This window comes from Crinia signifera, chromosome 2 (genome assembly GCF_055691185.1).
Source record: "Crinia signifera chromosome 2, ASM5569118v1, whole genome shotgun sequence".
Lineage (NCBI taxonomy): Eukaryota > Metazoa > Chordata > Amphibia > Anura > Myobatrachidae > Crinia > Crinia signifera.
In genome coordinates, this window is record NC_139218.1 from 315,699,441 (window position 1) to 315,723,316 (window position 23,876).

At 41.6% G+C, this 23,876-nt stretch overlaps 1 protein-coding gene across 1 annotated transcript in view; it reads left to right on the plus strand.

Annotated features, from left to right (window-relative positions):
• ACVR1B (activin A receptor type 1B) overlaps positions 1–23,876 on the plus strand; it is a 50,136-nt gene that overhangs the window by 20,504 nt on the left and 5,756 nt on the right. The window contains exons 2-7 of the mRNA XM_083169017.1: positions 10,967–11,206; positions 16,378–16,620; positions 19,070–19,300; positions 20,287–20,454; positions 20,547–20,703; positions 22,615–22,739. Of these exons, the coding sequence (XP_083025143.1) occupies positions 10,967–11,206; positions 16,378–16,620; positions 19,070–19,300; positions 20,287–20,454; positions 20,547–20,703; positions 22,615–22,739 (1,164 nt within the window). The remainder of the gene's footprint in view (positions 1–10,966; positions 11,207–16,377; positions 16,621–19,069; positions 19,301–20,286; positions 20,455–20,546; positions 20,704–22,614; positions 22,740–23,876) is intronic.

Consider the following 23,876-nt stretch of genomic DNA (forward strand, 5'->3'; position numbering starts at 1 on the left):
CTAAAAATGAGTTTACCCAGAGCCAGTCAGTAAAGAGGTCTAGAGTGCAGGCTGAATTCACACCTGAAGAGGATTCTTCAGAGGATTTAGAATGCGAGGATAAGGGTTCGTCAGAGGAAGGCGAGCTAGAAGAAGTCAGAACATTTAATTTGGATCTGGTAGAAAACCTGTTAAAACACATATACAAGGCTATGAACTTTAAAGAGCTGGCATCTACCTCTGACACTAAAGATCCACTGTACGAAGACAGGGACAAAAGAGGGAGAACCTTTCCTGTAAATAAAGTCATAAGAGAGATGATACTTAAGGAATGGGTCAGCATTGACAAGAGAGTCACCCTAGGGAACAGGGTGGAAAGAATGTACCCGTTCAAAGATGAAGAATTTCTCGGCTGGTGCACTACACCTAAAGTAGACGCGGCGGTGGCTGAAATTATTTCAAAATCCACCATTCCGGTAGAGAACGCGGCGGCATTTAAGGATGCCATGGATAGAAGAATGGAAACATCATTTCGCAAGGTCCATTCAGCATCAGCAGGTTCCCTGAAGACGAATGTAGCGGTGGCCTCAGTAGCCAGGGCGATTAGATTGTGGTCCTCTAATCTAAGGACAGACATAGAGGAGAAGATATCTAAACAGTATCTTATTAAAAATCTGGACATTATACAGAAGGCTGTTGACTTCCTATGTGAAGCTTCTCTTGATGGGGTCTCTTTTGCAGCAAAGACTATGGCGGCAGGCGTAACAGGCCGTAGGGCTCTTTGGCTAAAACCCTGGAATGCTGACGCTAATTCCAAAAATAAACTGGCAAACTTACCCTTTGAAGGAAAATTCTTGTTTGGGTCCAAACTTGATACCATGATACAGAGAATTTCAGGGGGAAAATCTGTTCGCTTACCCCAAGAGAAGAAGAATCGGTTTAATTTTCCCGCCTCCACAAGACAGGCATATAGAGAGGCAAAGACATATCGTCCGGGGAAGACGTATTACAAGAGGGGGAGTACCAGTACCTCTAGACAGTCATTTCGTCAAAACTTTCGTGGCAGATACCAACCCGAAAAGGATTGGAACCAGAAAGGAAAACTATGACTATCTCCGAGAGAACAGTATTGGCGCCAGACTACTGAGGTTTGTGACGAACTGGGAAAAGATAATAAGGGACACTTGGGTGCTGAATATAATTCATCACGGCTACTATATCGAGTTCGAAACAGCACCTCTCCATCACAGATTTGTAAGATCAAGGATACCACGCGTACCCGAAGAAAAGAAAGCCCTACTTCTGAAATTAGAACAACTCCTACAGACGGAGGCCATAGAGGAGGTTCCAGAAGAAGAACAGGGAAAGGGCTTTTATTCGAATCTATTTCTGGTGAAGAAACCGAATGGAACGTTCAGAACTATCCTGGATCTCAGAGATCTGAATGTCTACATAAAACAAATAAAATTCAAAATGGAGACCCTGAGTTCCATAGTTATGGGAATCAGAAGGGGAGACTACCTTGCATCAATAGATTTAAAGGATGCGTATTATCATATCCCAATAAATCAGGGACACAGAAAATTTCTCAGGTTCTCGGTGGCCAATCGTCATTTTCAATTTACCTGTCTTCCATTTGGGCTGAAAACTTCTCCGAGAGTCTTTTCCAAGGTGCTAGTTACAGTGATTGCGGCTCTGAGGCTCCGAGGGATTCAGGTATGGCCCTACCTAGACGACCTACTCATTGCAGGAGACTCTGTGAGAGAAACAGAGGACAATGTAAGGAAGACGATAGACCTGCTACAACTTCTAGGTTGGGTGATAAACACAGAAAAGAGCCAGACGGCTCCGACTCAAAGGATACAGTTTTTAGGGGCTATGATAGACACAGTTCAGTTTCAGATATCCCTGTCGGCCGAGAGATGTCTGAAGATTCAAGAGCTAACAAGTCTAGTGTTACGGATAGACGGCTGCCCGCTGAGTATGGCTATCCAGTTGCTGGGTATGATGGCATCCTGTATCAGGATCATCCCGTGGGCGCAGTGGAGAATGCGACGACTTCAGTGGTCCATCATCCCATTACAGAAGACCGGCTATGCCGAGCATCACCGGTTCAGGCTAAGTCAGGTGGTAAGACAAGACCTAAAGTGGTGGCAACAGGGTTTAGAAGAAAGGAGTACCAGTCTAAAAAATCCGACATTCCGAATACTAACTACGGATGCCAGTCTCACCGGTTGGGGAGCTCATATAGAGGGAAAATCTATACAAGGCTCCTGGACAAGGAAAGAAGCAAGGAACTCTTCAAACATGAGAGAATTACAAGCGGTCTGGGAGTCCATACAACTCCTAAAGGAAGACATTCGCCATTCACATCTGAGAGTAATGTCAGACAATGTGACAGTAGTGTCCCACATAAATCACCAGGGGGGCACAAGAAGCATCAAACTCATGCAGATGTCAGAAAAAATACTGAGCTGGGCGGAGGACAATCTAGAGTCCTTATCAGCAGTATATATCCCAGGCAAGAGGAATGTACTAGCAGACTTCCTGAGTCGAGAAGTGATATCGACAGGAGAGTGGGAGCTGAATGCAGAAGTTTTTTCCCAGATAGAGAAAATATTCGGTACCCCAGAAGTAGACATGATGGCCAGCTTTCGGAACAGAAAGGTGAACAACTTTTTCTCAAAATCATTTCATCCGCAAGCTCTAGCCATAGATTCCCTTTCAGTGAAATGGAACTTCAAACTGGGCTACATATTTCCCCCCTTTCCGATGAATCGGGAGAGTCTTAAAGAAACTGAGAGAAGATCGGGTCGAGGTAGTGGCAATACTGCCCTACTGGCCGAGGAGGCCCTGGTTCGTCAGCGTCCTAAAGATGGCGGTTCAGGAACCGTGGCCACTGCCCAACAGACAGGACCTACTGCATCAGGGTCCGGTCTATCATCCAGAGCCAGCAGGGTTGTCGCTAAAGGCATGGAGATTGAGCGGGGCATATTAAGAAGGCACAACTTGTCATCCCAAGTCGTGGAAATGATGCTGAAGGCCAGAAAGAACATTTCTTCCTTATCCTATTATAGAACTTGGATCAAGTTCATCGAATGGGGTCAGTTCGGTGGTGACTTTTCATCGATATCAACAGATAAAGTCCTGCAGTTTCTATATGACGGCTTTCAGTTGGGTCTTGCCCCAGCAACGATAAAAGCTCAGATTTCTGCCCTAGCAGTACTATTAGATAGGCCTTTGGCTGAAGAAAGGCTGATAAAGAGGTTTAATAGAGCCATGAGGAGGATCAGACCGCCAGTCAAGGCTATAGTGGCACCATGGGACTTAAACCTTATGTTAGCGGTATTAGCTAAACACCCCTTTGAACCTTTAACAGAGTGTCCTCTAAAGTATCTAACCTGGAAGACGGTGTTCCTGGTCGCAGTCACCTCGGCCAGAAGAGTAAGTGAGCTCCAAGCTCTGTGGATAGAGGAGCCTTATCTGGTTATCTTCCCAGATAGAGTGGTACTGAGGACACATCCTGAATTCGTACCTAAGGTGATATCCTCATTTCACCTCAATCAGGAGATTGTGTTACCTAGTTTCTACCCAGAACCGGAAAATGAGGAACAACGAAGTTGGCATACGTTGGACCTAGTCCGGGTCATCTCAATATACCTGGAAAGAACTAAAGTCCTTAGATCGACCAAACACCTATTTGTCATCCCGAGTGGTGTCCGTAAAGGAAAAGAACCAGGAAAACAAACCATATCCAGATGGATAAGAGAGACGACTGTGGCAGCCTACAGACTGGAGGGCAAGAAAGTACCTCCCATAGTACAGGCACATTCCACAAGGGCAGTCTCGGCGTCATGGGCGAACAGGGCCAGAGCTTCAGTGACCGAGATCTGCAAAGCTGCTACCTGGTCGTCAGTACACACCTTTGTAAAACATTATGCACTTGATGTTTCTCTTGCCCACTTTGGGAAGCATGTTCTCCAAGAGGCAGTATCTGCGGATACCTCTGTATAATAAAAATATTCATGCTTAACACTACCCTCCCGTTTATTTGTCTTGGGTATGTCCCAATGTATGGCTGCCATGGGGATCGTAGAAGAAAGAGTCGAATTATACTCACCGATAATTCCTTTTTCTTCCTAGAGATCCCATGGCAGCCACTGATTACCCTCCCTTGTATTATGATGTGTTTTCTCTAGGGACCTTGGTACGGAGACACTCAAAAGATACAGCAGAGGGGAAGGAGGGGTCTATTATACCCAAGGTGGGCGGTCCCAAGAGAAATCAATCCTGTCTGCTCTGATGGGGGAAGGGAATATCCCAATGTATGGCTGCCATGGGATCTCTAGGAAGAAAAAGGAATTATCGGTGAGTATAATTCGACTCTTTTTTTGTCATTGTTGTAATAACTTTTTTCTCTGTAAAGTTAGAGAGCTTCTCGTTATATGGACAAAGCTTCACTTTGTTTAGCACATACATGCAATAAAGGTGTCTTCAAGTAAATTGGATTGTGCATAGAGTCCCTGTTTGCATTCTACTGTTGTGATTTGACATGCATCCTCAGACCCATTAGGACTGAGCCAGTAATACCCCTTTCACACCGCACTTGTTGAACAGTACGGTATATTGCCGTTTTTTTCCATTTCAACACATTTAAGGCTGCAGTGTGAAAGTGCCAGAGTTGATTTACCGGTTAAAGATAACCGGTATTTTCAAATGTTGAAAAAGCAGAGTCCTACACGTTTCAGTTTTTAATGCAGTGAGATTGGCTCTGAAACGGTATTTAGTAAAAACAACAGATTGCAGACCTGTGATAGGCTGTCCCCTGCATTCTGCCTTGAAACGCATTCAGGGGATTAAAAGGGTTGACTGATGTGAATGGTATTTAAACGGTATTCAAAATTGTAATCTACAGCAAGGTGACGGCTCAGACCCGTTTTAAATTCCGTTTAAAAAAACGGTTTTTTTTTAAACGTTTAAGCAGTGTGAAAGTGGTATGAAATACAAACAAAAACACAAGTTGGTTAGGTAACATTTATCCTGACCGATCAGTGTCTGTTTCATTCCTCCCCCCTGACTATTATTAGCAGGTTACACAGGAGAACTCTGCACTTAATAGAAACTCCCACAGATGTATAGAGGAAATATTTAATTTTCATCTAAGTATTTTCAAAATCAATATGTTGACTTCTACCCATCTTCGAATCCAAATTCTTAGATATGAAGCACTCTGACAATATCCTATAAAGTACTTATCCTCTTATGCATTCTCTCTCTCAGTCCTGTCTTAAGTCTTTGAATAGTAAAGGTCCCACAATTCACTTACTGGACCGGCATTTAGTGCTCGTGTTCCACATGCTGTATGTTTATGCTCTGGTGCCAGGCTCATCCACTACAGGCCTGTGCAGTGCCTTAGTAATTGATTTGTTTCGTTTTTCTTGAATTATAATGGACTTTACTGTAGATTTTTTTTTCATTCTGCAGACTTGTTCATGATCTATAGGGCAATTTTTTTTTCACCCGATTGTCCATTTATAGTGATGTGATATTAGATTGTACTGATGGGTGAGAGTTACTGGGCACCCATTACTAATTGTGCATGTTGCACCCAAATGCACTACTTTTGTATCATGTAGGGAGGGGAGGTGGAAAGCAGAGTACCAAGGAAAAACCCATTCAAGCTTGGTAGAGGATATACAGACTCAGCACGGTTAGGGCCATTTTAGACATTCAACCCTTGACATCAGTGCTGTGGGGGCAGTAAAGTTAACTATTACATCATCAATACTGCCCAGGAGAGAAGACTTTCGCTGGTTATTCTATAATATCTAAAAGGTAATTCATCCTGAATACTCTTTCAAAATCTACTTGCATTATCGCCACACAAATACTGCCATCATATTCTGTCACATTGTACATTAACTGCAGCATGATGAGAATGGGGATTTGAGGAGCAGAAGAAATACAACCATGTTTGTAGACCACATTCATGTTTGGGTAGAGATGTAAAAAAGTTTTGGGTTTTGCCAGGTGTGATATAGATCTACACTGTAGATAGGGTCAGTCAACACATTTATCGTTGGCACACTTTTTTTTTTGGTCATATCTTGTGTACTCCGCGTTCTACCATCAATTACAACATAGACTGTTGTGGTCTCTGTTCAGTTAACACAATTTGTGTCAATCGCTCCGATTCTCATGCGGTTGTCAGAGGATAATATTTACAGATATTGTCCATGTGATTAGCAAATTTTAGAAAAATATGTGAAAACCACCAAAGAATGTGCATCGACCTAATGCATGTTGGCCATATAGCGTCAACCTGTTAATTGTCTGTAAAACTGGTATATACACCGTCTAGTTAAAGAGCTGGTATAGAGACTTGCATAGAGGAGTAAGGAATGGTGTATGAGTCAAGGTGAGGAATTCCTAACAATTTGGCATGTTGTCTTTTCTATGGTAGACCATAGAGAAATGTGATGCAATAGCCCATCTGGGATATGATTAGCCCATGTTAAAAATATTTTGATTGTATCATGTGTGAGAAATGTCTGTGTGAGATGTTTTTAACTATAGATGGAAGGAAGCTTAGTGTGAATGGGATTGCTGAGTCAAACATGAAACCTCAATAACAGGGCTGAGGAAAAGAGAGATTAATGTTACGTGGTGATTGATTTGTCTGGAAAAAGAACATATTTAGAAGCTGAGAAAATAACAAGCCAAGTTTTAAGCCTTGAATGGACATGGAAGGCTAGATGGCAGCAATTCTATATTACTGAAGAAGCGATTAAGCCAAGACAGTATTTAGAGATTAAGGGTTGAGGGTTGAAATGGCTCCTGGAATTTTGGCCCTGGACCCTTTCACATCAGCACTACATTGGGGTTGTTCCTAACCCGGGATAAAAGGCTGGTGTGCATGGGTTATAAGTGACCTGACTAGATCGCTTAGAAAATGCCTTTACATCGCTCCGTGTGAAGGAGCCATAGCGATGTGCGGCCCTGAGCATCCCTATCGCTGGGCGATTTAAGGTCCTGCATGCAGGATAACTCTGGTCAGGGCCAGTGTTATCCCCGGAGTACATGTTATCACTGTACGGCTCAACAAGATGGCGATTAATTTCAACAGCTGGTTTTCCCTCTAAAAGCAGAAATATGATCACGTGTAATACCACAATGCTTGACCATGTTTCCGCCAGTCTTACCTCTTACGACTAATATTGGTACATTGGGGGTTATTTTGGTTCACTCATGGCAAATTCCTTCTTAGATGGACAAAACCATGTGCACTGTAGGTGGGGCAGATGTAACATGTGCAGAGAGAATTCGATTTGGGTGGGGTTTTAATTCAAAGTGAGATCTATATTGCAGTGTAAAAATAAAGCAGTCAGTATTTTCCCTGTACAGAAACAAAATAACTCGCCCAAATCTAAAGGGCTCTACATACGCAGAGATTTTTGCCAGAGATTCATAACGGGAGATTCAGCATGAGAGATTTTACTCTCTCAGGTAATGAGCCACATACAGAGATTCATAATGAGAGATTCAGCACGAGAGAGTTCAAATCCTATTGGTCATTATAAAATCCTTGCATTAAGACAATAAATAAAATTGTTGAGAAGCTCTGGGACCGGTCCTGGTTCCCAAAATACAGGGGACAAAAGGAGTAGGGGTCCCCCATATTTTGGAAACCAGCACCAGGCTCAAACAGCCATCAGGGTAATGCCACAGCCAGGGGACACTTATTATTGAAGGTCCCGCAGCCAAAGCATTACCTCTGTGGCTGGTCAGCCTGGGCCGGGTCCCTGGGGGAGAGGGGACCAACCCAATAAATGCCACCCCCCTCCAGGGCAACACCGGCCTGGGCTGAAGCCTGAGGCTGTCCCTGGCGCCCCAGGGCAGTGGGCGCCAGGCTGGTAATTAAAATCACTGGTGGCCTTATAACTAAACATTAATCAGTGGTGGTACAGTGTGCTCCCCCCCCCCAAATGTTTAATCATTGGTGATGGTGTTTCCTCCCCAAAAAAGGCATTTCCTCACCCCCCCCAGCTGCACAGTGTAAAAAAAATCCTTACCAACTCCAGAGTCCTCCAGCATTGCGACCTCTCACTGCATCCATCCGACTGCAGAGGGGAGGCGCGGTGGGTCCAAGAGGCGTTATTTCCAGGCGGCATCAGCAGGACTTCTAGGCGGCATCCTTCAGCGGGGCTACCGGCGCGATGTCAGCGGGACTTCCAGGTGGCATCAGCGGCGTCTTCACTGACAGATGGCCCTCCCTGCACATCCCTGCGCCACACATGCGGGAGATGTGCAGCAGCATCTGAGCGACTGCACTGAATTTACAGTCGGATCCGTTCTGAATCTGCCCAAGATTCGAAACGGCGGGGGCGCGCATGTAAATCGCTGTGTGGGCTACACACAACGATTTACATGCATATTCTGAGTGATTTTGTAAAATCGCTCAGAAAATGCCTACAAGTCGCCCAGTGTGTGGAGCCCATAATTCTCTCTTCACATTTTACATCTGCCCCCCTGCAGTGCACATGGTTTTGTCCACCGAAGAAGGAATTTGCCAGAAGGAATGAACCAAAATAACCCCTATTATGACTGATATGAGGTGCAGTAAAATGGCTAGGAGTGGAAGCATTGGTCTACCTGCTTTTGCCTGGCGGGAAATTTAGAATGATCATTACACACACTAGAGGTCTTGTACCTTACTTATATAAAGTTGGCAGTGGAAGGAGTTGAGATGTTAATTTAGGGAGAAATCATGATAAAACTGCAGTAAGATAAGAAGCACTCTTGTCAGAAAAGCTGGCTTTTATTATTGAATTTATTGAGGAGACTGGATCGATGTCAGTAGTGCACGCAGGGGGGGTTTCTGAGTACCCAGAAACACCCCCCCCCCCCCCCATAGCCTGAAAGCTGAGGGTCTCCTCTTTCCATAGGTATAACCATTTTAAAAATCGCCCCTTGGGAACCGGAGATATCTGACTTCAAAGCAGTGGACCCATCCAAGCCTGTTAATTGCTTTTCCCAGTCAGATATTTCAGGTTCTGTCTGACTTAGAGGTTTTCTGAGGGTACATTCCAAAAGCTGGGACTCTCCTCCTTTGATGGACACTAGTAGTTCCTGCTATCCTAGTATCTCTCCCAGAACCAGAGATATCAGCCTTCCAGCAGCTGGTTACTGCTCCAGCTCCACACACCTGGTATGTAGTTGTATATTCTCATTGGCAGATTGCTCTGCCTCCTGAACTCTGATCCCCTAGTCCCCAATACCATTTGGTAGGTGGGATTCTCTAGTTTTTAATTCCATTAAAATCTAACAAATTATTTCCGGGAACTGGAGATATCTGCAGTCAAGCAAGCTGTCCTCCCACCAGAAAATTATGAATAATAAGCCCACTCCACTATACACCCCTCCTCTGCGTATTAAACATCCTCTACCATCCTGGAAGTTATGTATCAGGGCCCCTTCATTCAGCCCAATGCCCCCTTCTCCCACCTCATCTCCCACCATCTGTGCAGTAAAGGGGTAATTAGTGGAAACTATTGATCCAGACCCTACATGCTGAGTGGTTGATATAATACCCCCTACCACCTGAGGGACATCAAAGCTTCCCCCACCCTTACCGCTGGAGGATCGGTAGGGGCCCCAATACTTTGCTATGCCCAGGGGTATACACTGCTGTTGATGCCCCTGTGTGTGTATATATATATATATATATATATATATATATATATATATATATATATATATATATATATATATATACATACATACATTTGGTCTATCTATAATACTTGAACTGACTCGGCATATACTGGGTCATCTAAGTGTCCATCTCCGTGCTTTGCTCCGCCCCTCTGGAAACCCCCTTCTGAAAATCCTGCGTTTGCCCCTGGATGTTACTACCACATCTAAATTGAATGGCTTTATATTTTGCCTGTAACATGAGGTGCAGTCATAGGCCATAGAATTCTCCTTCAGCGAAGACTTTTCTGTTAAGAGAAGTTTAGACACATTGATGGGAAAAGTTGGTCAAGCTCATTCCTGTCAAAACTATCAAATGACTCACCCAGTGTTGCGCAATCTTTTTTGTAATTCTGAAGATATTTCAAATGTTGTTAGCATTTTATTGAATTACTTGTTTGCACTTTTACATAGAAAGTGCCATGTTATTTAAATAGCTAATCCCTAAACCGGAAGTTCATGAACCCAATGGGCTGGTACTAATGCCAAGCTGCTGATATGTTCTGTATTGGTTCTAGCCCTTTTCAGTAAAACATCGCTAAAATCTATTTGGAATCATCTAGGTGATGAGTGTGATGACTTATCCAGATTTGGACACTGTATGTTTTTGGCACAGTTGCTGTACTTTGTCGTTGCTAATATTGTGCAACATGAATGCAGATATTTTGTGGCCTGAACTAGTATTCAGAAAATGGGTTCAGTTAAATTAGAAGTGATGTGCAGTACACGCAAGACCAGTGCATACAATTCATACATTTTAATGTGCACTCTTGTGGGGCTGTTGTAAACTAAAACGTACATGTGCAATATCTGAGGTTTATGGGCAATGAAGAATGTTGTTGCCAGCATCCTAATGGCACTGCACTTGCAGCTATCCTAATTGTAGGTGACTAGGTGCTTCAACCATACTTAAAATGTCACCTATAATTGCATAGTCCTTGCCATGGCACCTGTGGTAGAAAACTGACACAGGCTTCACTATATAACCTCCTTCATAGGTGATTCATAGATGTGCTGTGACATAATGGCATAGTGTGCGCCCAGCATAAAACATTTAGCAATTGTTAAGCCGAAATTGGATCGAGCTAGGTTAAAAGACCACACTGATCAGAGTGCTGTACTTTGGTATAATGGCGCAATCCTCTGTTACCTCTGTGCAGATATCCTTTCTTTTATGTTTTATATTAATACTTTCTCTCTCCTTTTTTTTTTTTTTTTGCCTTTCTTTCTCCAGCCCTTCGATGCCTGTGCTCCAACTGCATTAAAACCAACTACACCTGTGACACAGATGGTGCGTGCATGGTCTCTGTTGCCAACATAGATGGCGTGAAACATCATACGCGGACATGCATTACTAAAACTGAACTTGTTCCTGTTGGAAAACCATTTTACTGTCTCAGTTCAGAGGACATCCGTAACACTGAATGCTGCTACACAGACTACTGCAACAACATTAACCTCTCCGTGCCAAGTGGTATGTATTAAGTATCATCATCTCTGGAATAACATCCTGCCATCGTGTTGGGTGTCGGCTGGCTTACAACCGCCTTCAAATGTTATGCTATAGTCAGAAACATTATAAGGCCTGCTGCCACCTACAGTGCCTGACTCTTATAGCCTTATTTCTGTCATTGCTGATTAGCATAAGGCACAGTCATAAGCTTGCATTTACATCAGCACAACAGTTATTTCTACAGATATAGCCATCCTCATACAGGTTGCGACTGTTTGCTCCAGTAGCATGTTTGCAGCATGTAGCGAAAAGGAACGCGCGTGTGTGTATAGTAGCACTCTTGGTTCATAGACATTGTATTATGTAGTTGCAGGTTCGACTACAAAACTGTTTAGGCATTTTGTTTTCCTAGATGCAACATTGTCATGAAAGCAGTGGTGAGATGATGTGGGTCCACACCATTTCTAGCACAGTACCCCTAGTGGTATAGGGCATGTGACTTCATGCTCCATACTACTGAACCTATTTTCTTTAATGATGACGTCTACTACGTGCAATGAAGGTTATGTTCTTGTTGTTATTGAATTACAGTAATTGTATAATGAATACGAAGATCCATACTGGAGCTGAAGAAGTGCCATGTAGCCAACATGTGGTGGCACTTAGGGTGCCATCCTATTAGCCCCACTTATCTGAGATAATGCCTCTCAATAAGCAGCCATTTTAAGCTGATATAAAATTAGTCTGGGAACTTAACCCGGATCCCATATGTTACACCTGAAAATGGTATTTTTGGGGCCAAAATGTGTGAACCGGGAGAGTCTGAGGGAGGTATGTGGCTGAGTGTGAACTGGGAGACTCGGATGAGGTATGTGGGCGAGGACTCAACCCTACTACCGCAGATAAGCAGCAGTCTGTTGTGCACCCCCATCCGGTTTCTCACTTAAGGTTTGGTGGGAGGATAGTTAAAACGGAGGCTGGAGTGATTCTCTTCAGTGATGGTGGGCAAGGGTCCAGTTAGTATTCTGGTATCCTCCTTCTCTAATCAGTGAGCTGCAATGTGTTGACATTTCAGCCTGTGCTGAGCAGGAGGGGAAGATGGACTGCCAGAGCAATATAGAAAAGGGAGGGACACTGTTTCTGTAGTTGTTGTATACCCAGATTAAAATACTTTGCTGCAGACAGTTATGGAAGGAAGCAAAAAGGAGTTTGTAGCTTACTGTAATTCGACACAATGTTCTTAGGGATCCCCATACTCCCAAGAATAACTTTTATCCTTACTCCACTGGAAAGTTGCATGCCTTTAAAAAGACAAGCTTGATCTTCTCAAACAGTCACTTAACCATTAATATAAAAAATGGACTTCTAGAAACTGTGTGACACTTCAAACATGTGGACCTTTGCCAAATGTGATTACCATAGCAGTTACAAACATAGGTCATGGAACAAGCATTGAAATTAAACCTGGAGTACAGATCTTGGCGCTAGGTCTAGTCTGTTGCTATTCTTGCATCTCTTTATTCAGACATACAAAGTACAGTATGAAGGTAACTACTGTTGGTTTTTTAGGACTAATCACAAAGGGTGTCGTACGGTAGCAGTGTATAGAATATACTGAAGTTCCACCAGTCTCCTAAGTTGAATTTATTTTGTACCGGCTTACCCTGTGAAACTGGAAAACAAAAGGGTTCCAAATATTTATAAGCCGCATGGATTCTATAGCATATGCCAGCCACTTACGGCCCAAGATGTAGACTACACCTCTTATTGTGAAGTAGAGTAGATGTCTAGTAGACTAGACATACTGACGATTGCAGAATGTTTTCTCCTAGAAGCTTCCAACATAATTCCACAGAGGGCTCCTGTTAAGTGCTTAGAAAATAGTGACCTAGAAGAGACTTCACCCTTCTTATATGTACCGCTATCATCCCATAAAATGTATGGATTGGTACTTCTCATCTTACCTGTCCTAAAATGCAGCATTCAACGCAAATCAATGTTGTAAAATGACCTTCTGTTTGAGAATAAGGCAGGTATAAGGCCAGCTCACAACACTTTACTGCTTAATACTGACCAATTAAATTAAGAATTGCTCTATTTCTTCTATCACCTTTACTGATAGATATTGACATTCTTTGAACATGTATGGGAATAACTATTGGCTTGAAACAATAAACCACTATTGGGTATATTCAATGGCAATTCGGCGGCGAGTGGGTTTGTATGTAGAGGATGGCTTTTTTTTTTGCGAGGAAAAAGTCATCCTCGCAGTCCAGCCCCCTTGCTGGCCACTCGCTGTATTCTTCGTTCCGGTAAAATCAGAGGATGGCGAGGATACCCCTAAACGACGAGGTTCCGCCTTTTTTTTAGGCGAGCCCTGCCGTTTTGACGGCCAGACTCGATTTTTCCACCTTGCGTCAGGTAACAGGCGAGGTGAAAACTGTGATGGGTGAGTTGAATACTGATGATGAGCTATCGACGCTGCTCGCAGTATAGCTTGTCATCAGTTGCTCGCCCCCGCGTTGCATATACCCCAGTATCTGCTGTCAAAGTCTTTCCAAATATTTGTAAAATACTGACACCATGCGGATCCTTATTGAGGTTAAATATCCAAAAATCCTGGTCAATGGCAAGTAGGCTAGGGGCTTGCTATGTTCCAGAGCACCTGTGTATCCCAGTAGCCTAGAAACCAGTGTTTATTTCATCTTGTAATTGATGTATTATAGCTCCTTACTAACCATTTTAGGGTGTGTTAAAGAGATTATCTACTTATCCCTTTAGTATCTTTCTGATTGGGGTCTTCGATGGAGGCTATTGTATTATCCATGAAAGAAAGAATTGGAGGAAATATATTCTTTTGCAAAATATGTATTCTAATTTTAGGTTACTGTGCTACATAGGCCTTTGGAAACAATGCATGCCCTTATCCTTTTGTCATTAAACAACACGGTTCTTACTGTCTCTGCGTAACGCAAGGTATGTGTGATATGTTTAAACACACATCCTATTGGTACACAGATAGGAGAAAAAAGGAACCAAATCGGGCACACAACAGAGTTATTAAACAGGTACCAATCCGTAAAAAGTATCACCTGCAGCTCTCAATGAGGACCTCTGTGTTACTCAATAATAGCCAAGGAATGTACAATTTAAACAAAATGTTTTAGAGAGCGCATATGTGACACGTACGCTCTCTAAAACATTTTTTTTGAATTGTACATTCCTTGGCTCCTATTGTCATTGCCTCAGATAGCAATAATTTGTCAAAGCCAACCATGTCAATCTCTGTTCTGGGCAGTACTTGCACTGACCAGATAGAATACTCACTTGATGCATTTTCAATGGGTTTGGGTCCACCAGCTCTATGGCTTAAAAAGAGAGCGAAGCTCACCCAAGATGGCTTACATATGATTTAGTTGAATGACTATATATATGTTCATGTGGCACCGTTATTATTTTTTCTTTTAACCTATTGTTTTAGTATTTCTAAGTGGTGTTGACACCTGTTGGTTATTTTGTTATCCCGTACAGTGTGCTGTCAGACGTAAGAGGTGTCTTCTATATCTGCAAGCGCCTGCAAAATCATTCGATGGTCGGCGATCATACAATGATTTTGTCCCCACACGCAAGGCTGCAAATGGATGTTAATGCTAAGCATCCATTTGCATGCCTGCGGGGATATTCACTGTGTGGGCTGCATTTAAATGACATGCAAAGCTGCAAATTTTGAAGCTTTGCGTGTTAACCAGAATAAGGTCCTTAGTTAATGAAGACCTGGCTGTAAATTCATGCTGCAAATCTCGCATTCCACCACATTCCAAACCTGCTCTATGGGATCCAGTTCTGGAACCTGAAAGCCATTTGAGAACACAAAACAGGGCTGGATATGATAAAGTGCTTTATGACCTGCATGGTATCTTGCTGGAAGTAGCAATTAACAAATGGTTAAACTGTGGCCGCACAGGGGGATTCATGTGATCAGCAACAATACTGTAATAGTCTGTGACATTTAAACAATGCTGTTTGTATTAAGATACATTCCCCACGTCATTACATCACCACTAGTGTTAACTGGATTTATCCATTGCCTTTTTTTTTTTTTTTAAAGCCACATTCTGAAGCATGTTCTAGAAATTGAGACAATCTTAAGCGGTCTGTTTCCTATTTTTTGCTGACCGGAGTGGAACCTATTGTGATACTTTTTGCTGTAAGGCTCGATGAGCTGTTGTATGTTCAGAGATGATCTTCGGCATACCAATGTTGTGACGCATGGCTATTTGAATTACTGTTGCCTTCCTGTTGGAATAAATAGATCTGGCCATTCTCCTCTTGCACCTTTTAGTAACTAGGCATTTTCAACTTACGAAACTGGAATTTTTTTGGTTTTACACACAATTCTTTATAAACTCTAGAGACTGTAGTACATGGAAATGTCAGATCAGTGTCTTAACTCCTTTGAGTGCCAACATCTCTGTGAGAGATGTTCAAAATATCCGCTAAAAATGCCAGCATCGCTCACGTTTGTTATATAAATTCAAATAAAAAATGTGTAAAAAAAAAAAATAAATAAGATTATATTTCATATATAATTGAAAAATTTCAGGTCATTATGATGACTAAAAGTGTTTGCTTGCCCATTTTCACACCTATCTTGACAAATTCAATTGTCAAGTGAAAGCCTGAAATAAACAAATCACCAACAATTATGATTCTTATTATTCTCCTTTATTTATATGGCGCCACAAAGGTTCCGCAGCGCCTAACAATACACAAATGAGCAAAAACAGATAACGAATTACAGTAAAAGACAATTTAGGACAAGTACATGGTAAATATGGATAGTTGCATCAGGGGACAGGACACTGAAGCAATCTCCAGGATGGCAGAGGTTTATATGTTCTAAGAAAGACCCATGAGGAGAGAGGGCCCTGCTCGTGAGAGCCTACATTCTAAAGTATCACTCTCCACAGTAAAAGCCTTTAGATTTTGTTCTTGTGTTTTTTTTTTTTTTTTTCTGAACTGCAACTGAAATTTTTGTCATGTTTCCATGCTTTTGTGCATTGAGATGCTATCTCATGATACTCCTGGAATAAATGCAGGTCTGTAATCCACCGCAAACAAAAGTTGCCATGTATATGTATTTCATTGGTTTCCTGCCTTATACCTTAAAGTTCCCTTTTTTATTTTTCTAGGTTACACAAAAGATGAAACGCCATCAGGCTGGGGCCCTGTAGAACTTGTGGCGGTCATCGCTGGCCCAGTGTTTCTCCTTGGTGTCATCCTTATTGTGGTGGTCTTGTTCCACTACCATCAACGAGTTTACCATAACCGCCAGAGACTCGATTTGGAGGACCCATCCTGTGAAATGTATCTAGCAAAAGATAAAACTCTTCCGGACCTGATATATGACCTATCTACATCAGGTTCTGGCTCAGGTAAAGTTCTGTATTTATTATAGTTATACAATTGGTATCTGAGCTTGTGTGGGGTTAGATTTTTGGAGCTCTTTGAGCACTGTAATTTAAAAGAGGAGCGTTTGACCCAGAATTTATTCTAATATTATTGGTGGTACAATCTAATATGTGCTGGGTGTGAGGTTGGCAATTTCCTACTTTTTACGGAAGGAGTGCCAAGTAGGTAATGGTTGGGGTATAGAAAAACAGAAACAACAAAATTAAGCAGCGCTTTCACACAATAATTAAGAGTGTATGCATCAATCTAATCATAAAAATTTAATAAAACATTATACATAAAAATTACACATGAGAATACAATGGTAAAATTACAGTAGAATTAATAGGACCTCTATAGAGTATAGTCACCACCGATGATTTAGTAGACCTGCTCTTATCTTGGAAATGAATGTCCAATAGAACTTGGAGGGAGTCCGTCCTTATAATTTTGTTATCACCTGTGGATGCTTGGTTGATAGCCCGTTGGCAAAAGTTGGTATAGCCAGCCCGGGAACCTTTCTGTTAGCGCAATCCGATTTCAGGAATAGTTGGTTGGTCTGCAACCTCACCAGTAGGAAATTAGGACAGGATCAGATCGTTCAGCAGGAGGTCAGATGACGATTTGTGGTAGAAGACAGTGTGACTTTTCTCTGGAGAGTGGTCCAAACGCACCAACGCGTTTCACTGTGCTAAACGACAGCTTTGTCAAGGTTTGACAAAGCTGTGAGTTAGCACAGCGAAACGCGTTGGTGCGTTTGGACGGACTCTTTCCAAGTTCTATTAGATATTCATTTCCAAGATCAGAGCAGGTCTACTAAATCATCGGTGGTGACTATACTCTATAGAGGTCCTATTAATTCTACTGTAATTTTACCATTGTATTCTCATGTGTAATTTTTATGTATAATGTTTTATTAAATTTTTATGATTAGATTGATGCATACACTCTTAATTATTGTGTGAAAGCGCTGCTTAATTTTGTTGTTTCTGTTTTTCTTTATTTCTGGGGATCTGACCACCCCCATAAGCAGCTGCTCGCTAAGACAACCACTCATATATAAGCGCTCTAAATATTAACTTGGGTTAATAAATTGCACAATGATTGGGGTATAGAGCTGCTTTATCATTGCTTGGAAACGGGTATCTTGGGAACATTCTAGGCTTTAGCGGTGGAATTTTTTTTATTATTTATTTGGTACAGATTGTGAGCTTGTAATTGTGACATGTTAAATAGCTTGCCATATATTGTGAAGATTGGGAAAAGCGGAGATTGGTAGGAGATGTCTGTAATGTTCCCAAACATCGAATGTATGTTCTCCACACTTCTGTGGTTTGCAGGGTCATTGTTGTACATTGTTAATCTGCTATGATAATAACTAATATCGTCACAACCTTTTTGGGACTGTTAGTCAAACAATATAATTAAAAATTTGGAGAGAACAAAAGCGTGTTCTTGAAGTTATAACATTACTATATACAGTGTTTAAAAACATTGCACATGGGAATAGAATTGTATGCCGTCCATTGTAGTTTGTATTGTATCTGGTTCCCTGTATAACATACCCCCAACTCTATAGTGACCTCCCTCCCGCCTGTAGTAACATTAATATTTATCACTTTTGTTGCAACAACATATCACTTGCTTTAGTAATAACATGTTTTTTCTACTGCCTCTGTAGTAACACCCCATACTCCCCCACCCCCCATATCACTGCCACAATACCACATCTATCCTTCATCCTTCCCATCCTATTCTTGGATATGTTAAGGAAGGACAGGGTTAAGAAAAGTGTAAATTATTGGTGTAGTATTCTCTCTAGGGTCTCAACTGTATCTGTACTCCCCAAAAATCACAAAAAGGAGCCATCCATGGACTGTATTGGGTACCACTTGTTTAGTTTTGTCACTTTTGTCTTTAATCCTCTTTGGCTGTCAAGCGCCATTAGCATAAAAGGACATGTGAGTAAGTCTGCTTTTTTGCACCAAGGCAAGTAGGAACGCTTGTAAACATATGGTTAATAATTATATATATATATTTAGGTAAATATTTGAAACATGTGGTACCTTCATTAGTGTTCTTATTCTGTGCATGGCCTAGTTTCTGTTCTGGTGAATGTTTATATAGAAGGATAATTATAGACCTAAAATCCCAATCATTAACCGAGGTTTGGTAGTGAAAAGCCTTGGTTATGTGGTATATGAGGCAAGTGGCTTTGGGAAGGGAGTGTGTTATTGCTTTAGCATAACCATGTTCCACAGCAAGTACATTAGTGATGCAATACTGGTAAGTATCACACAACACAAGAGGTCATTAACACTTTATCATAGGGATGTTCTCATTTAGAATCTTAATAATGTGATGAAAAATGTATAAGCTTGTGGCCATTGGAATTTTTTTCTTTTTAAAAAAAAAAATATATTTCATCCCCAGGACTTCCACTTTTCGTGCAGCGGACTGTAGCAAGGACAATTGTCCTGCAGGAGATCATTGGGAAGGGACGCTTTGGTGAAGTGTGGCGTGGGAAATGGAGAGGAGGGGATGTGGCGGTCAAGATCTTCTCCTCCCGGGAAGAGAGGTCGTGGTTTAGAGAGGCAGAGATATACCAGACTGTGATGCTTCGTCACGAAAACATTTTGGGATTTATTGCAGCAGACAACAAAGGTATAGTCTTGTTTTTCATGTTATCCATTCGGTTCATTCAGTCTGATACCAATATCTTATTTCTACCTAGCAGACCTTACACTCCCCCTTGCTTTTATGCTATACTGACACTGTTGTTCTAGACCAGCTGATTTTGCCACTGTATTGTACATCTGGCCTCCTCGACCTTGAACTTTCCATCCAAATGTATTCGGGTAATTTTTTTTTTTCAGGTCATTCTCTCAATGTGCCAGTTCCTCCTATGACACTGAATGTGATGGTGCATGGCACTATCTCTCATTGGCTGGCTGGTGATACATGGAGATGTGTGCTTGATCGTTTGCTACATATGTACAGAAGTATCAGGCTTTGCAGGACCCACCATTTCTGAATCCTAGCATAGTTTTCCAAAGTATTAAAGTAGAGCAATCATGCAGTTTTTGAGAAAACGAATGATAATGATGAGTGTGGAGAAACAGCCTATGTATCACATCCGTCTATTTACACACCTGCAGTTATTAGAAATTGTCTACTATAAAACGATACCCCTTTGGTTTCATAAGTCATTTAAACTAGCTGCTGGTGTGGTTCCATTAACCCTGATCTCCTATGATCACTCAGACTGTGTGTGCCGGTTGCTTGATGATCAGAACATGTCCTCGGGTGCACTGTCTGCATGTTCCTGCTAGCACATGGTACCTTAACTCATTAATACTCATGAATATTCATAATTGTCTAAAAAATGAATAACTTCATGCTGTCATCAAAAAGAGAAAATTCATATTTATGTGCTGTCTAATGAGTTATTTTGTACATTATATATTTATTATTTTATTTTGTTTTTTTTATGTGTTCTATGCAGTTGTATTTTGTCCCCTTGCTGCAATGTGTAGGGGCAGATGGACTTCCAGCCACCTTTTGCATTCAAATTAATTTAAAGTTTATGAATTAGATTTACAGTATTATGAATTCACTAATAATTGGCTTGCTGACCTGATGTTTTACAGACAATGGAACATGGACCCAGTTGTGGCTTGTCTCCGATTACCATGAACATGGTTCATTGTTTGACTATTTGAATCGATACACCGTTACCATTGAGGGGATGATCAAGCTCGCCCTATCAGCAGCCAGTGGCCTTGCTCATTTGCATATGGAGATTGTCGGAACTCAGGGTAGGCAAAAAAAAAACCTGTTTATTTCCATAAAGTCCAAATTGAGAGTTCATGTAAAATAATTTAATGTCCGTCTTATTTTTTTTTTTTAGGAAAGCCTGGAATTGCTCACCGGGACCTTAAGTCTAAGAATATACTGGTAAAGAAGAATGGCTTATGTGCCATTGCTGACCTGGGTCTTGCAGTACGCCATGATTCTCTCACAGACACTATAGACATCGCTCCAAACCAGAGAGTTGGGACAAAACGGTGAGTCGGGTCTCCATTTCCATCTGTAGTCTCTGTGGCAAATGCATCGGTTTGTAAATGTTAACATCCAAAACCAGTGGATTTAACAGAAATCAGTAATACAATTGAGTGTACCTTGCAATGAATAATAATGTTGGCAAACAAATCTTGAACACCAATTTCAAGTTATTTAATAGTGTATTGAGTGTTCTAATTTCTGGTACTGTGCAACATCCTTCTCCCTGAGAAATGTGGCTCATCTGGTAGAGGAAAACATGGTCCCTGACATCAGTCTGGAATATCCCATGAATTGAATATGAATTAATATCTGGTAAGAAGCCCATAACCCCCCCTCTAGTATGGATGGTTGTAAAACATTAGCAGACTGAGCTGTCTCAGTCACTGAAGTGTTTGGCAAATGCATCTCAACAATTGGTCTACTATTTCAGCCATGCTTACTATAATCTGGGGTCATCAGAGCCAAGCAGCGTTCCCATACATGATCCTGTCTGTGCTCAGATGTCGTTTGCTTGACAAACCTGCAAAGCTACATAAATGTGGAAGCTTCCAGTATGTTTGCCTTCCCTCGTTTATACAGAAGTCTTCATTTGTTTGTTTGCCTAGCACCTTTATGATAATTCAAGTTTATTTTTGCTTTCAAAGTAATTTCTAATCTAAATTAGGCAGGTAGATTTAATGGTATGGGTGATCCAGCGCATGTGTGTGTGCATACAAAATATATGCAGTGGAGTTGTCCAATCCAATTCGAAGTATAGTTAATAAATCCAACATGTGACACTGTCCGTACTTCAAAGAATATAAACGAAGTGCTATCTGTAGGATTGTATTGCACGCACCCGACAGTATTAACTATACTTGGATTTGAGTGGCTTCTTCCATGGCACTATGGTACGACCAGGTCTAATGCTTCCGTTCCTATTGTGTGTGTTTTCGGCAATGGACAGTAGTCTGCATGGGTATGCTGACCGGTCTGTGGCTACGCAGCATGCTGTGTTGCAGTGTTTTTTACTGACCATTTTCTGTCCTATTTAGCATGGACTTTTTCTTAATTTTGACCTACAATAGCTCTTTTTTGTAGGGCCAGGTTAGGATGACTTGCCTTCACCATGTGCTTCGGCGAGCATTGGGCACTATAACTGTTGTCCTTCCTTGTACCACTGCTAACTGTGAACACCCCACATAACCTGCTGTTTTAGAGCTGCTCTGACAGTCATTTAGCCATGGTGGTTTTGTGCCTGTCAGAACCTTAAGCTGGTTACATACTGGGCAATATAGTCAATGATATGGACAATATCATTGTGATATTGTGTGTATATATTGTCCAGTGTGTGCAGTCAATATCATTAATGTTGCGTGCGCCCTCGGGTCATTAACCATCCCCCATGTCGTCTGTACATGCAGCTCAATCTGACAATATCGTCAGTGACTGCATGTATGTAGTGGGGGGTAAATGGTAGATGATACCATCCTTTTGTGGCACCGCCAATATAGTTAGCTATGCTGGCGGCCACAGAAATAGTCTAGTGCAGTTGTAGCCAACCCTAGCCCTCGAGAGCTACCAACAGTTCACATTTTCCAGACAACCTAGCTGCTGCACTCATTAATCACTGACACATTTTAAAAGATACACAGATGGAGCTAATTAGCTCACTTGTGATTCTGTGAGGAGACCTGCAAAACATGCACTGTTGGTAGCTCTCGAGGACTAGGGTTGGCTACCCCAGGTCTAGTGTGTACCCAGCATAACACTTTGCCCATTTTTCTGGCTCGACAGGTGGCATTGTAATGTATTGTGTGAAATTATGTTTATTATATAAAAAATGTATCAGTTTCATTCTTTGTTACTGCATGAGGGTGTACCTTAAGGGAAAGCTCACCATCTAAAGAGACTACTTTGTTTTCATAATGCAGGTATATGGCTCCTGAAGTTCTGGATGAAACTATAAACATGAAGCATTTTGACTCCTTTAAATGTGCAGACATTTATGCTCTTGGATTGGTGTATTGGGAAATTGCACGTAGATGCAGTGCCGGAGGTATGGTTTAATGTTGTTTATATGTAAAAACGCTGATCACACCTGATCGAAAAATACACATTTCCGTAGCAAATAAAAAAAGTACTCTGGTTTTAAATGCAGGTCTTTACAACACCTTGGTATGTGAGAGAGAGTATCCATTTGCACTCCATGTAAAATAAATGATTGATCCTGGTCATTCTTTCAGTATCTTAGATACCGTATTACTCTACTAACATACACCCAACAGATCATGTTTTGTGAATTTCCCTTAAATTCTTTCAGGAATTAACCAACATTTTACCACAAAAACAGTGAAAAAGTCCTTTTGAAGGATTAAGGAGATTCTAAACTGGCTTGTTGGAGTTATTTGAGGACTGAAATCAAGAAACATGGTCTAATATTGTGAACTAGTTACCAGCCCGTCAAAATGTACGCACGAACAGAGCACACTTGAATTTCTCTGTTCAACACCATCTAGGCCAGCACACAAGCACTTGATTTCCTCCTCTTTATGGAGTTGAGGAGCAAAGTAGCCTTTTATTTTATAGAATAATAATTGTGTACATTTTAGGTTTACTACATGTAAATTGCTCTTGATAAGTTTTCTGATGGCTTCACTGAGGCACATGTTCAATTAATAGTTATCACACCCTTCAAAATAGGATATTTTAAAGATGGCTGGTGTGAGTAAGCCGCCAGGTCCTGTGCAACTGTAAGACCGTAATGATAAATTTAATATTGTTACCAGTTATTTATATAATTTTGCAGCATTCAACAGAGAATATTGGGCCATTTACGTCAGTCCCTGCCTCAATGGAGCTTGCAGTCTATATTCCCTGCCACATGTACCTGCACACACAGGCACGCAAAGCATAATTACTGCAAACAGCGGTTATCGGGAGAAAGGATACCGGCAGTGAATCACCACTACTAATTGGATATCCCCCTCAGTGGCACACAGATATAGATGTGTCATACATTAAATTACTTGGCACTGTCCCCTCGTATGTCCTAGTCACATTGCATTGCGGTGAAGATGCATTTTTGGGGAAAAAGTTTCTTGGCGTTAACAATTTCTGACACCACATGGCGTGCTAAGAGGAACTGTTTTGCAGTGTACTTGTCAAAATAATTAACAGCTTTTTATCAATGTAT